The sequence below is a fragment of the Micropterus salmoides genome, unplaced genomic scaffold (genome assembly GCF_014851395.1).
Source record: "Micropterus salmoides isolate LMB-PRFRI ecotype aquatic unplaced genomic scaffold, ASM1485139v1 Ms_hic_scaffold_10, whole genome shotgun sequence".
In the NCBI taxonomy this organism is placed as follows: Eukaryota; Metazoa; Chordata; class Actinopteri; order Centrarchiformes; family Centrarchidae; genus Micropterus; species Micropterus salmoides.
In genome coordinates, this window is record NW_024040041.1 from 5170646 (window position 1) to 5185290 (window position 14645).

At 45.6% G+C, this 14645-nt stretch overlaps 1 protein-coding gene across 1 annotated transcript in view; it reads right to left on the bottom strand.

Moving 5' to 3' along the window:
• Window positions 1-11055: 11055 nt before the first annotated feature.
• Window positions 11056-14645, bottom strand: part of LOC119896423 (platelet endothelial cell adhesion molecule-like) — a 57617-nt gene continuing 54027 nt past the window's right edge. Inside the window, exons 7-8 of the mRNA XM_038709852.1 lie at window positions 11929-12063; window positions 11056-11780 (exon numbers count right to left, since the gene is read on the bottom strand). Of these exons, the coding sequence (XP_038565780.1) occupies window positions 11611-11780; window positions 11929-12063 (305 nt within the window). The 3' untranslated portion in view covers window positions 11056-11610. The remainder of the gene's footprint in view (window positions 11781-11928; window positions 12064-14645) is intronic.

The following is a 14645-nucleotide window of genomic DNA, read 5'->3' on the forward strand; positions in this document are numbered from 1 at the left end:
TTACTGCATTTAGCCGACGTGCTACAGCATTAGCTCGCCTGCTGCTTTTCAGTAACGTTAACTATCTTTGTATTTTTCATCGTGGGCTCAGCAATGTAAATGTACACAGCTAAATGTACTGGATGATAACAAGTGTGAGCTGGACTGAATATTATAATGAGATTGTGTTAACATGCACTAATTAGCACTAACCACTGTAATGATGATGTTGATAGGAATGTCAATATAGGTTCAATGCCAGGACCAGAGGGCTCTGCAGCAGGTGATTAAAACTGATCAGAAGATCACTGGTACCCATCTCCTGAGCATCAGTGAAGGAAGAGATCTAGAAGTTTCTGCTGCCGTACCACCAGACTGCAGAGCAGCTTTCCCCCCCAAGCTATCAGACACTTAAACTCTAATTCATCCTCAGCACTGCTCCATTGATCATTAAATATTGTTTATTTCTGTTTACCATTTTTACAACTGCTTCTGTATTCATGTATGTTGTCTGCTACGTAGCAGAAGGGAGTTACAAAGCTCAATTTCATTATATAACCTGTTATAGCACTTTATCATCAGCGCTTCAGAGTGAAGTGGGGGATACTCACCTCAACCACCACCAATGTGTAGCACCCGCCTGGGTTATGCACAGCAGCCATTTAGCGCCAGAACGCTCACCACACATCAACTTGAGGCAGAGAGGGAGGGAAACATAGAGCGAATTACTACGGGGGATAATTAGATGGCCAGATGGCAGATGATGAAAATAGCGGAACACAAGTGGATCCAGTCTGTAGAAACCTGCTGGAAGTCAGTTTTCTACATGCTGGACAGGCTGCATGAACCACAGTCCTCTGTCTTCTAGGCAGTAAATTTTGCATGGATGAGGGAGAATTATCACTCAGCACTCAAACTGTTGATGCACTGAGGCCCTTTGAGGAAGTGACAAGGGAAGTATTATCAGAAAAACATGTTTCAGTCTTCAAAGTGATTCCTCTCATGTCTCTTCTTCAAAGAGCTGTGGCAGCCTGTAAGCATCAGGGCAGCTTTGTTGCCATACAGCTGGCACAACAATGCCAACATTGATTTGCAGACCAATCACTCTGTAGCTGCTAGTGCATTTGTGGATGCTAGGTTTAAATACCTTGGATTTCAAGGTGGTGCTATTTTCATCATCTGCCATGACACCAGGGAACCCCCTACTCTTTGCCATGGGATCTTTAATGACCACAATGAGTCAGGACCTTTAATGCCTTTAATGTCTCATCCAAAGAAGAGCATCTCTTACAGCACAGTGTCCCCATCACTGCAGTGGGAGCTTATTATTAGAGGGAAGACTGCCCCCTACTGGTCCACTAACACCTCTTCCAGCAGCTTAGTTTTCCCAGGAGGTCTCTCATCCAGGTACTGGTGTGGGAAATTTATGTGGAGGATTTTCCCTCATGGAAATATAAATCAGAAAATTACCATAGAGACTGAATAAAAGTTTTACAATAATTTATTTACAGGAATATAAAAAATTAGTAGTAATTAGTATTACAGAAAAGCTTAATAATCAGTAATTTGAACAATAACAACAAGTTTGGTATGGAAAATAACTGAAACCAAAAATCAGATATCAGTCAATATTTCCTTAAAGATATTGCTTCTGGGGCAAAGTCGGATATAACCTATTTCTTTATAGCAGCTACAGAGCGATTGGTCAAATCTATGCCGGCATTGCTGTGCCAGCTGTGTAGCAACGAAGCTGCCCTGATGCTAACAGGCTACCACAGCTCTTTGAAGAAGAGACATGAGAGGAATTACTTTGGAGACTGAAACATATTTTTCTGATCATCACTTCCTCTAAGGGCCTCAGTGCATCAACATTTTGAGAGATGAGTGATAATTCTCCCGCACAAATGCACAATTCACTCCTGCCTAGAAGACAGAGGACTGTGGTCACAGCTTCATGTTGTTCATGCAGCATTTCCAGCATGTAGAAAATTTAATTCCAGCAGGTTTCTACAGACTGGATCCACTAGTGTTCTGCTATTTTCATCTGCTGTTAAACAGCCCTAAGCTTCTCTGTGGCCTTAGTGCTACGCTGAAAAAATGTGAAAAGATTGTGTTGTATTTTCCCAGGATCTGCATCACTTCAGGAACAGCTTTTAGACTGTCCATTACAACTAAATTCAGGGTGTGGGCAAAACAAGGATAATGCCTCCACCCAGCCTTGTGTACTGCAGCCACTATATTTGCCCCGTTGTGTCACGATCGTGGTGTGGAGGCAGGTTGGAGAACCCAAACGCAGGACACAGAGCGGGGCAGGTATGGTACAACGAAGGGTTTTAATAAACAAACAAAAGCGAGCACACTTACAGGTGAGTGGCTGAATAACTGAAATCCAAAATCCAAAAGTACCGGGAGACGAGACAAGACGAGACAAGCAAGGCTGGTTACAGGCAGAGAGTACACACACGACAGACTGGGGGGTAACATGAACAATGACCGGACAAGGACAAGACAGAAACACCAGGTATATATACACACAGGGACTAACGAGCAGGGCGGGAGCAACACAGGTGACAGACATGAGACTAACGAGGCAGAGAGAGAGCAGAGGAAAACAGAGAGACTAGACATGACAAGCAGACTATATAACAGATACTGGACACTAGACAGGACAGAACCCAAAACTCAACATACCAAGGCAGATACCAAACTCAAAAGTAAACACAAAGGATGGCCAACCGGCAGAGCGTGACAGTACCCCCCCCCCGACGAGCGTCTCCAGACGGTCAACAAAACCCAAAACAGCACAAAATGAAGGCACAAGCCGGCCCAGGGTGGGCGGAGGGAGGACAGGAGGAGGGCAAGTCGAGCCAGGGTGGGCGGAGGGAGGACAGGAGGAGGGCCAGACCAGGAACTCTCAGGAGGGTGGCCAGAGGGCAAGGCAAGGGGGCGACAGAGTTCGGGAGGTTGCACAAGCAGGCCAAGGAGACAAAACAGTTCGGGGGAAACACCCAACAGGCAGATCATGCCCAGGAAACAGGGCAGGTAAGGCGCTTGGCCTAACATGCAGGGCAAGGCAGAGGGGCAGAACAGTTCAGGAGGTCGTCCCGGAGGACGACCCGACAGGCCGAGCAAATCAGGGGGAAAACACAGTTCAGGAGGCCGTCCCGGAGGTCGACCGAGTAGACCAGGAGAGCAAAACAGTTCAGGTGGGCGTCCCGTGGGACGACCCATGAGGCCGGGCAGAACCGGGGGGCCACAGAGTTCGGGAGGCCGTGCCGGAGGTCGACTCAACAGGCCGGGCAGAACAGGGGGGCCACAGAGTTCAAGGGGTTGGCAGGACGGCCAACAGTGAGGCAGCAACCCCACTGGGGGCCGAGCAGGAGGCTGACGGCAAGACCTCTCCGGAGGTCGGCACCCAAAGCTTGGGTGCTCTGGAGGCACAGCTGGGCTGAGGACCACCGGCGAGACAGCTGGGCTGAGGACCATGGACCGGACACGAGGAGCTGGAGTCGGTCTGAACACCGACCGAGCAGCTGGGCTGGGGACCATGGACCGGACACGAGGAGCTGGAGTCGGTCTGAACACCGACTGAGCAGCTGGGCTGAGGACCATGGACCGGACACGAGGAGCTGGAGTCGGCCTGAACACCGACTGAGCAGCTGGGCTGAGGACCATGGACCGGACACGAGGAGCTGGAGTCGGCCTGACCACCGACTGGACAGCTGGGCTGGGGACCATGGACCGGACACGAGGAGCTGGAGTCGGCCTGACCACCGACTGGACAGCTGGGCTGGGAACCATGGACCGGACACGAGGAATGGGAGTCGGCTGGGCCACCAACGAAGCTGGTGTTGGTCGGACCACCGACGGGAGAACAGGAGTCGGCTGGGCCACCAACGAAGCTGGTGTTGGTCGGACCACCGACGGGAGAACAGGAGTCGGCTGGGCCACCAACGAAGCTGGTGTTGGTCGGACCACCGACGGGAGAACAGGAGTCGGCTGGGCCACCAACGAAGCTGGTGTTGGTCGGACCACCGACGGGAAAACAGGAGTCGGCTGGGCCACCAACGAAGCTGGTGTTGGTCGGACCACCGACGGGAGAACAGGAGTCAGCTGGGCCACCGGCGAAGCAGGTGCCGGTCGGACCACCGACGGGGCACGGGGAGCGGGAACCGGTCTGGCCACCGACGGAGACCTTGGAACTGGTGTCAGTCGGACCTTCGATGAGGGACCAGTAACAGGTGTCGGTAGGACGACCGAGTGAGACCTGGGAGCAGGAGTAGGCCAGGGATCAGGCAGGCGGCTAGCAGCGCTAGCAGGCCGGGGATCAGGCAGGTCTAATGTGGAGCTAGCAGCGCTAGCGGGCCGGGAATCAGGCAGGCGGCTAGCCGTTTTAGCAAGCCAGGGTACAGGTTTGTTGCCGACGGGTCGCTGATGGTGACCTCGTCGCCTCCGATGACCACCACGGGAACCCGAAAAGATGGCTAGGCGACTCCCTTCAAAAGACGACTCCAGGGAAAGCCTAGCCTCCAGGCTATCAGGCCATAGCCTAGCTGCCCGTGCTGCCTCTGACTCCCTGGCCTTCATGGTCAGGTAGGCCAGGAGAGTCATAGTCCCTGAGTCCTTGGTAGGTAGGGCAGGCAGGCGGACGGACAGGCTAGGCGGAGGACTAGCGGCGCTAGCCGAGCAGGATACAGGCAGGACAGGCAGAGGACTAGCGGCGCTAGCCGAGCAGGATACAGGCAGGACAGGCAGAGGGCTGGCAGCGCCAGCCAAACAGGTAACAGACAGGACAGGCGGAGGGCTAGCAGCGCCAGCCGAACAGGTAACAGACAGGACAGGCGGAGGGCTAGCAGCGCCAGCCGAACAGATAACAGGCAGGACAGGCGGAGGGCTAGCAGCGCCAGCCGAACAGATAACAGGCAGGACAGGCAGAGGGCTAGCAGGCAGGAGAGATGACGGCCAGAGGCTAGCGGTCCGGGTGTTAGCCATTTCCAGGCTAACAGACTGAGGATCTGATGAGGACTTGGCTGGGGGATTGGCTGAGGTGTGGAGGAAGTCACAAACCCACCCAGGGAGAGAGTCTGCTGCTCCTGGCTGAGCAGCCAGGCTCTTCCAGGCAAGGGACACGATAGCTGCCTTATGGCTAACATGACTAGCCCCATACCACATATTCCTCAGCACCATAAGCTCCCGGCACAGATCAAGCAGTTCATCGGACATGGTGTCCGCTGGGTCCCTTTGTGTTCCGGTCATTCTGTCACGATCGTGGTGTGGAGGCAGGTTGGAGAACCCAAACGCAGGACACAGAGCGGGGCAGGTATGGTACAACGAAGGGTTTTAATAAACAAACAAAAGCGAGCACACTTACAGGTGAGTGGCTGAATAACTGAAATCCAAAATCCAAAATCCAAAATCCAAAAGTACTGGGAGACGAGACGAGACAAGCAAGGCTGGTTACAGGCAGAGAGTACACACACGACAGACTGGGGGGTAACATGAACAATGACCGGACAAGGACAAGACAGAAACACCAGGTATATATACACAGGGACTAACGAGCAGGGCGGGAGCAACACAGGTGACAGACATGAGACTAACGAGGCAGAGAGAGAGCAGAGGAAAACAGAGAGACTAGACATGACAAGCAGACTATATAACAGATACTGGACACTAGACAGGACAGAACCCAAAACTCAACATACCAAGGCAGATACCAAACTCAAAAGTAAACACAAAGGATGGCCAACCGGCAGAGCGTGACACGTTGTCTGTAACAACTGCCACCACCTTACCAGTTAGGCCCCATTAATCTTTTATTCATTTAAGCTCTGAGCTGATATTATCAGCAGTATGCTGTCCATAGAAAATCGCCGTTTCCAAAACCAAATCTTTCATTTGCCAATTCTCAATTACATGATATGTGACAGACAAGTACACCTCTGTGCACACTGAGGTCCACATATCAGTGCTAAGTACAACACTTAGAGCATTTTGCTCTTACTTTGCCTTGCATTTTCTTTTTGCTAGGGAGTTTGTATCTTGGGTCAAAGGCTTTTACAAATGCCTGGAATCCCTCATCTTCTACTACAGACATAGGTACAAGGTTTTTTATTTGTCATTATACAGCACAAGGCTGCATAATGAAACGAAATTTGTTGCGTTAGTAGATTGACTTTGGTAACTTATAATATGCTTGCTCTTGTTTACCGGCGGCAAGCAGTGAAATAATAACACGTTAATATTATACCTACCATAAAGGGCAGGACTGCGTCTCTCCTTGAGCAATAGCAAAGTTTTTTGTCTTAGTGTTTTATATTTAGGGCATGAGGTTAAAAAGTGCAGCTCTGTCTCTACCTGTCCCCTGTCACATTGGGAGCAGAGTCTCTCCTCCTGTGGTAGCCAGCTCTGTTTGTGGCGACCCTTTTCTATGGCCATTACTCAGTCTGTATGTTGTCAACATTTTTCTTAGTTTAGGATAGAGATTTGAAGAACACTGAAGAGAATTTGGCTACAAATTCACTCAATGCAAAGTCAACAAGCTTCCCTGGCTTTGTCGTCTGCTACAATATTAGATTTAGCCGTTAACTTGTCTTTACATTCATAATTTCCTGACACTACAACACATTCTCATCTCAATGAGTCATAACTGACGCTTTCAGACAGCGTGACAAAGTGTAAGGATTTTACGCTAAAGGTACCCTTCAACGCCCACATTTCCTACGTTGCAGCAACACAAGGGAGGTTAACCCTACCTGTTAGCACCATGTGCGCAGCTGTAGGGTTAGCCGGTCGACATGCATACATTCAGCGACTTAGGTTTAGGTACTAACATTTCTGATGGTTGTGGTAAGGGTAGGGGCTTCGGGGGGCTGTCAACACCTTTATTACGAATGTAGCTAGCTAGCTAGCTACTGCTTTCTCGGGGTTAACTCTGAGTAGGTTGAACTACCTTCGTAGTACAGGCCACAGATCTTTAGGAGCAGAATTAAGTCCAAGCTGGGCCAGCATGGCTCCTATCCTGGCTCTCTTTCCTCTCCTCTGAGCGATCACTGCACCCGCTGTGGCGCCTGGTCCGGTTGTTTGGGCCGGGTGGATCGTGGTCTGCTGCTCATTAATCCAAAAACCCCGTCTTCATCTTCCAATTACTGTATTTATGACTTAGGTAACACATGTTTTGGCAATAAAGCCAGAAAAAACTGATAAAAAACAAAAGTGTTACGAAGATTGAAGGAGCTGCAGGCTGCTGCTTCTACAAGCGCTGCCAGTTGTCTACAAACAGTACAAATGCACAGGGTAAACTGACACTGCACTGTATGCTAAATCCAATTAGCTTTAACTATAGGCTATATGCAGCCACTCTCAATACACTCCTAGCACTGATCTCGGGAAAGCTACTCGTTTCGCCTTCAGGCGGAAGGAGAAGTAGTTCCTTCCCCTAGTCTATAATTAGACTATTGTTGTGAACTCAACCAGACGCACTTCAAAGAAGGTCAGATGGTGTCAAAAGAGGGAGGGAGGTTTCCCTCCCCGAGAGTTGACCCTTTTCACATGTAAAACCCAGAGACATCGCCTGGTGTTGGTAAGGACCGAAAGAGACTCAATCGGACAATGAATCGCTTAAGGATTGTGTATTCAGAGAGCCTTAGTGAACCTTTCTAGCCGTAAAGGTGTCACTAAAGACAGTCCACAGGACAGGAAAAGGGGCGATCTGACCCCTTCTCCCTCCAGCAGGTCACCTCCAGCCTCAATCTGACTCTTTTCTCTCCACAGAACGGCTGAGCCATAAACCACCAATTCATTCTCTGATAACCTGTGCGATAAGCCAGGAATGCAGAGAAGAAAGACCATAAAAACCTCTGTTACTCGAACCAAGCAAGGTTCCAATATAACTGTGTTTATTCTGTTTAAATAATAACCTTGCTAAGTGAGCAGCAGTGTTAGCCTCTGAGTTTAGTAAGTAATAACCCTGTTGTTATCCTTTAGTGATGTTTGAAGACTAGCAGACCCATAGAAAGTAATCTTGAACTAGTTTTCTAACCTCTTTCTGTGTTGTCTTAAGTCATTCCTGTTACTCCCTAGTAATCACTGTCTATTCAATGCTAACTAATGCTTTAGTTAAATGTTTCATATACAATTTCTTACTAAATTATCCATGGAAACGCTCATAGGCATCACCAGCCTCTCAGTTAAAGTGGAATGTCTACTCTTTTCTTGTGTGACCCGAGCGCCACCAAGGGGACAAGAAAGGTATAACACGCAAGTGTTTAAAACTCGGCTTACACTGACAGAATTGTTAAGTAGGCCTAACTATCACCATGTAATTGCATAAACGAAATTTTACTGTCATGCTTACATCTAAATTGTCTCATGAGTTAAAACCAGTAACCAGCAAGTATACTGAGGACATGTAATCAAGGTTTGTTTACGTTTTATATAACCATTATAACCTTTTTCCATAGTGTTTAGCCTTGTTTTAACTGTCTTTATCCGAATGTTTAGAACTAAGTATTTTTCCAAATGTCGATATTGTGGAGAGAGAGAGATCAAAGAGAAATACGCGCAACGTACATTTCTTTATCCCAAAAAGTTAACACCTTAGCGACGTTTGGGAGACCATCCCCAAAATTGACGTCACTACCTAGCGGAATCAATAAAAAGGCCTTGCTGTCTTTTGTTCTAGCTTCTTCTTGCCTCTTCAAAACTCTTCGTTTAAACTCTCTTGAAACTAAACGTATACGTTCTCTTAACTTCCTTTACTTTTGAAATTCCGATTTTTGTTTCGTACTTAAATCTCCTTCAGACGAGCTGAGAAAGCTACGACCCTGAATTCCAAATTTCTCAGCGGGAGATTTGATTTTCTTTATTTTGTTTGGAGCTGCCTGTTTAACCTCAGCAACATTAAATAGCCGATATTCCCGAGGCCTCGCGAACCTACGGTGAATGTGTGAGTTTATTTGATTTGATCGTTGTGAGCAACTTTGGACCAGAAACTCAGAAGCCTTCATTTATGGCCTTGAATAAATGAAACTACGGCTCGGACGACAAAACCCTGAGTGGGCCCTATAGCGACACCAAACGAACTGAGATCAGAGCAAAAGCCTTGGCTGACAGCCCGTTGCTGCAAGCACTTCCCACAAGAGGACTCCGGAACCAATCCACCGGTTTCAACCCAACTTGAAAACGCCACTGGGGTCGGGCCAGAACCGACTTCCCGAGCGAACCGCCAGTCGAGCCTCGCCACGGGACCTGCGGCAACGGTAGGCCAAAACAAATAACACTCTGTGACTCGTTGGTGTTCTATGGGCTCCATCCACAGTTAATAAACCTTAGATTAGTCAAACTAAATCTGCAACCCAATTTCGGTCATTCGTTCCCTCATACTCGTAGAATTCTCTCCCTCTACAATATAAACTGAAATTCAATCGAACCTTACATAGGCTACCCTTTTTAGTACCTCCTTATTGTCATACTAACTGTTATCCCTGTAATATCACCACATTTACCCACTATTGTACTCTCTTTTGTTAGTTAATAAATTCACCTTGAGCACAGCGATGTATGTGTGTGTGTTATTCAGAATGTAGAGTCCCTATACATAGAACTTACGCTCAGATCTGAGACTGACTGATTGACCTTACGATTTCAGAATAACAACTAATGAATTAACCGAACTTCGTATAATTCTCAGGCTATACTCAAGGACCTAAAGCCTTGGGCGGACAAGCAAATCTTTAGGTGGTGCTCCTAATTTCGAGGTATAAATTGATATTCCCGGAAATATTAATTTTCATAACTGTATTAAAATTGATATTCCCGGAAATATTAATTTTCATAACTGTATTAAAATTTTACGTAGCCGAGGTCTGCTACACTATCATGGTGACAGTAAGTTACTTATGATAACATAAACACATACTCCAAATTACTGAGTATAAATATCGATCTTTTTATATGAGAATTGATACTAGAGCAGGAGATATTGGGATCATAACTATTGATACTTTAGTATCAATCCGCACATCACCAATGTGCTTTGCACAGAGTTTATATAACAGGCCACGCCTACAATAACTTGGAAACACTAGGAAGTTACAGATTGGCATATTTAAAACCAGATGGATAGTTGTTTTTTGACTCATCTAATTTATTAAAATATTATAAACAAATTTGATCTACAGCAGTGGATGGTAGTTAATGTAGGTACATGGCAAACCTAAGAATCTAGAAACCAACTGACTGAACCTTTAGGTCAGGGGTGTCAAACTCATTTTCACCAAGGGCCACATAAGCCAAGGGCCAGTTGCAACTGTAAGACTGTATAAACGTAACTACTCCTTAACATATTGTTGAATAACTGTCTCTTTATTTGATTATGTATTCAGGTTAAGGACATTTATCAGATGTAAAAAAAAAAAAAAAAAAAAGCCTTGGCTAGAAAAAAAGTAAGAAAATGTATCTGTGTTATTATAACAAATAAATTAATTTATCAGATTTAAAAACCATCATTACTCCATTTCAAGTAAATAACAAAGACAAATATCATCAAACATAATCTTCTACAGTAACTTTTCACTTTTTCACAGTCCAGTGCTGAAGAACCAGGGTTAAACAAATAATTGCGAGCTGCTAATAACATGAGGGAGAGATGTGGCCTTTGATACAACAAGATGTGGCCTTTGATACAACAAATAGTCCAGCTGCACACAGCCTTGCAGAGGGGATACATCCAACTAATGACAGATAGTTTGATTACCTGGAAAAATGACATATAGGCTACTGTAGCCTAAGCTTTAGCCCGGTTGCCGCTCAGCAACCATCAGGCTGTGATCGGGGGTCAATCAGCGGTTGATCTGTGGTCGCCAGTCGTTATGTGTAAACTACTCAGCGACACATCAAAATGGCTCCCCGACACATTTCTGACACATCACAGACGCCAGCCAGTGTGCCAAATATCTGTAAGAGTCGGCCGACTCGACATCCACATCCAGCCAATGAGAGCAGGCAGCTACTTTTTCACCACAAAACACATTTAACTCCCTTCCAGCTCTCTCTGTAGCTCAGACAATCTCTGCTACCTGCGTGTGCTAATCCATTCTTTCACACAGATTCTTTGTCTTTTTAATTGTTATCTTTATAATAACAAACAATAGCTGTTTTCTGTGTAGGTTCGTGTCATTTCATGATTGACATTTCACGTGTGTTTTCTTGACCAAACGTGGTTGGAAGACCTTCGTCGGGTGCTAGAGTCGTGGTCAGCTGTAGTGTGTGACGCCCTGTCACTGATCAGTCACGTAGTGTGAAAGCCACGACTTCAAGACTCCCGTCACAAGACGGCAAGTTGTGTAGTGTGAACAACTGTCTGCATGGGCCTTAACTAAAGTTGATCCTTCATCATACTGCCTCTGCCTCTGATACAGCCTCATAACACATGTGCTTTAGGTGTTCTATTCCTACATTTACTCTATGCCATATTTAAATCCTCATTTTCCCCATAAATGTCCACAGTTTGTTCAACAAATGTCTGGGTTACATTTACATAGTCATCTTCATCATCACTGCTTTCTTCTTCTTTTTCTTCTGCTTGTTCTTCTCTGTTGTCCTTCACACTGAAACAGACCACTGTGTCCTTTATAGAATTCGCATCAGGGCCAACTTCCTCATAATCATGATCTTCATCACTCTCCTCTTTTTCCCCTCTCCCTGCTTCCTCTGTAGTTTCCCCTTGGTGTGTGCTGGGTAAACATTCACATAGTCCTCCTCGTCATCATATTCATAATCGTTACTGCCTCTGACAGACACTGAAACACAAGCATCAGGACAAAATGTTTCATGATTATCAGAATCAAATTAAAACACACATATTGGATGGAAGTGCATTTTGAGAAAATGAAAAACCAAACAGAAACTTTCTAATGTCATGTACTATGTGTCCTGGTGAGCACACACATTGAGTTTGGAAGATGGTTCCAGGCTGCTTGGCTCGTCGTCTTCTCCTGACAACCAGACAGACCACCACCAAGACCAGCAGGAGCAGCAGCAGACCCCCACCTGCTACTGAGGAGACCAGCAGCAACAAAGGCACTAGGAGAGAAAAACAGTTTATCATGAAAATTGTGTCCAGTTAACATGCACATGAAGGTTAATGACATTCCATCCTTAATCCGTAGGGTTTAACATAGAGTTCAGCTATAACAGGCTGTCCACAAAGTTTAGGAATTTGTTCATGGGAATTTTTGACCATTCTTCTAAAAGCGTATTTGTGAGGTCAGGCACAGATGTTGGATGGGAAGACTTGGCTCGCAGTCTTCGCTCTAATTCATGCCAAAGATTTTGTATCGGGTTGCAGCCAAGTTCTCCACACCAAACTCGCTTATCCATGTCTCTGACCTTGCTTTGTGCACTGGTGGTGGTCATGTTGGAATAGGAAGGTGCCATTCCCAAACTGTTTCCACAAAGTTGGGAGCATGACATTGTCCAAAATGTCTTGGTATGCTGAAGCATTAACAGTTCCTTTCACTGGAACTAAGGGGACAACTCTAACCCCTGAAAAACAACCCCACACCATAATCCCCCCTCCACCAAAATTTCCACTTTGCACAATGCAGTCAGGCAAGTACTGTTCTCCTGGCAACCACCAAAGCCAGACTCCGTTGGATTGCCAGACAGAGAAGCATGACAGGCCCTCACCCGCCGACCCACATACATGCGCACAATTAAGGTTATGAATTATGCATATATTATATTATTATGAGTATTAATTCAATTCAAACTATTTTATACATACATTTTATATAGTTCAGTAATTACACACATACATATATAAATTAAAAATAAAGTAAATCACAACACAGTAAAACACAAGTGTGTGTGCGTGTTTGTGTGTGTGTGTGTGTTAAATAAAAATTTAATTTATAAAAATTTAAATAAAATAAATCAATAGAACTGTAAATGTGTCATTTGTTAGAAACACATATAGTTTATACAGGACCGATTTATCGGCCGATGTGAGCTAATAGCATGTAAACTGGTATCTGCGTTTATAATAGCCGATTATTAAAGGAACGGAGAGACAGATCTTTCTATTATGTGTTGCATAGTTTCACCAGAAGGCGCTCTGCAACTCCCCTGTTGATTACAGCCTCACAAATCCACCACAAAACAAAACAATCAGCTGACCAGGGTGGCGATCAGTATTCAGAACCAACAACAGAGTTTATGATGAGGTGGTCATTTGTCACGTGAAATACATTACTTAAATAATAAAAATAGCACTCATCAATACTATTCTTGGCCCAAATAAGCCTGACAACACTCATGACCATACCGACCCGCCCGTTTTTCATTGACCTCTCCCGGTTTCCTCCCGGGTCACAGCAGTATGTTTAATGTTACGGTAGTTGGGTGGTGGAGGCTACACTGCTGACAAACGTGGTTGTGGATTTATTTCTGAAACAGTGTGGCAGTTCTAGCAAAGTCCCATCATTTCTCTCTAGTTCATCACTGACTTACTGATGTACTTAAATATTCTCTAATATCGCTTTCAGCAGCTAACGCTGCCCATTGCTAAATTAGATTAGCTAAAAAGCTAGTTAACACAATGTTTATTAGTGGATGAGCGAGTCAAGTCAATAGCGGTTAAATTATAGCATTTAAAAAGCATTTCTTTAACTTTAATATCGGCATCTGCCCCCAAAAACCCATATGGTCGGGCTGTACAGGATTTACACTGATCAACACCTGTAACGTTATACATCCACCTTCATACAGGATTTACACCACATGATTGCAACAATGCTTTCCTGGACCACAATCTCAATACATTTCCCTGCTTACTGTAAATCACATCATGCAAGCACATACTGCCTCACCTCTAATCCAGTTCTATGAATCAGATTCTTCCATAATTCACACACAAACACACATACAGTACATAAGCTACTTCATCGTCACGTAAAGGCAGCCCTCTTTCACTTAAAAACTTTATGACAGCCACAACCTACTTGAGCTCCTCCCACCAGGACCGCTTCTCTCCCTCCAGCTGTTGCACTAGTTTAGGTTCACAGTCCCGCTTCTAGTGACAGATGAGCGCCGAAGCAATGCTAACATAATAACAGTGCTTTGTGCTTTTCTCACGTACACAATCCCGGTGTTACCAGTCAGAGGAAAACGCCAACAAATAGATTTTCTTAGTTGAATAAAGTATAATGACAAAGCTAAAAATATTACCTGTGGATGATGAACAGGTGATCCACTCTGTGGATTTTTTCCCCATTTGGGAGTGAACAACAAAGCCGATCATTATTGAGGGAGCACACCTTACCGCCCAAACCCCCTCACAGGCTGAGGTTGGATATTTCCACGATTGGCGCGAGCATCTTCGTTGATTGCCCCCCAAAACCGGGTCAGACAGCTGCTGCTAGCATCAGGTTGTGCTGCACAGGGTTGGGGAGTAACGGATTACATGTAACGCGTTATGTAATCAGGATACAAAAATAAAGTAACTGTAGGCTATTCTGTTACAGTACAGGAAAAAAAGATGTAATCAGATTACAGGTACATTTTTTATAAACGGGAATTACACATAGGGAAGTAGAAAGTTTCCATGAAACAGAAAACAGAGTACTATTTGCTATTTATGTTTATGTTTCCTGTAAAAACACACA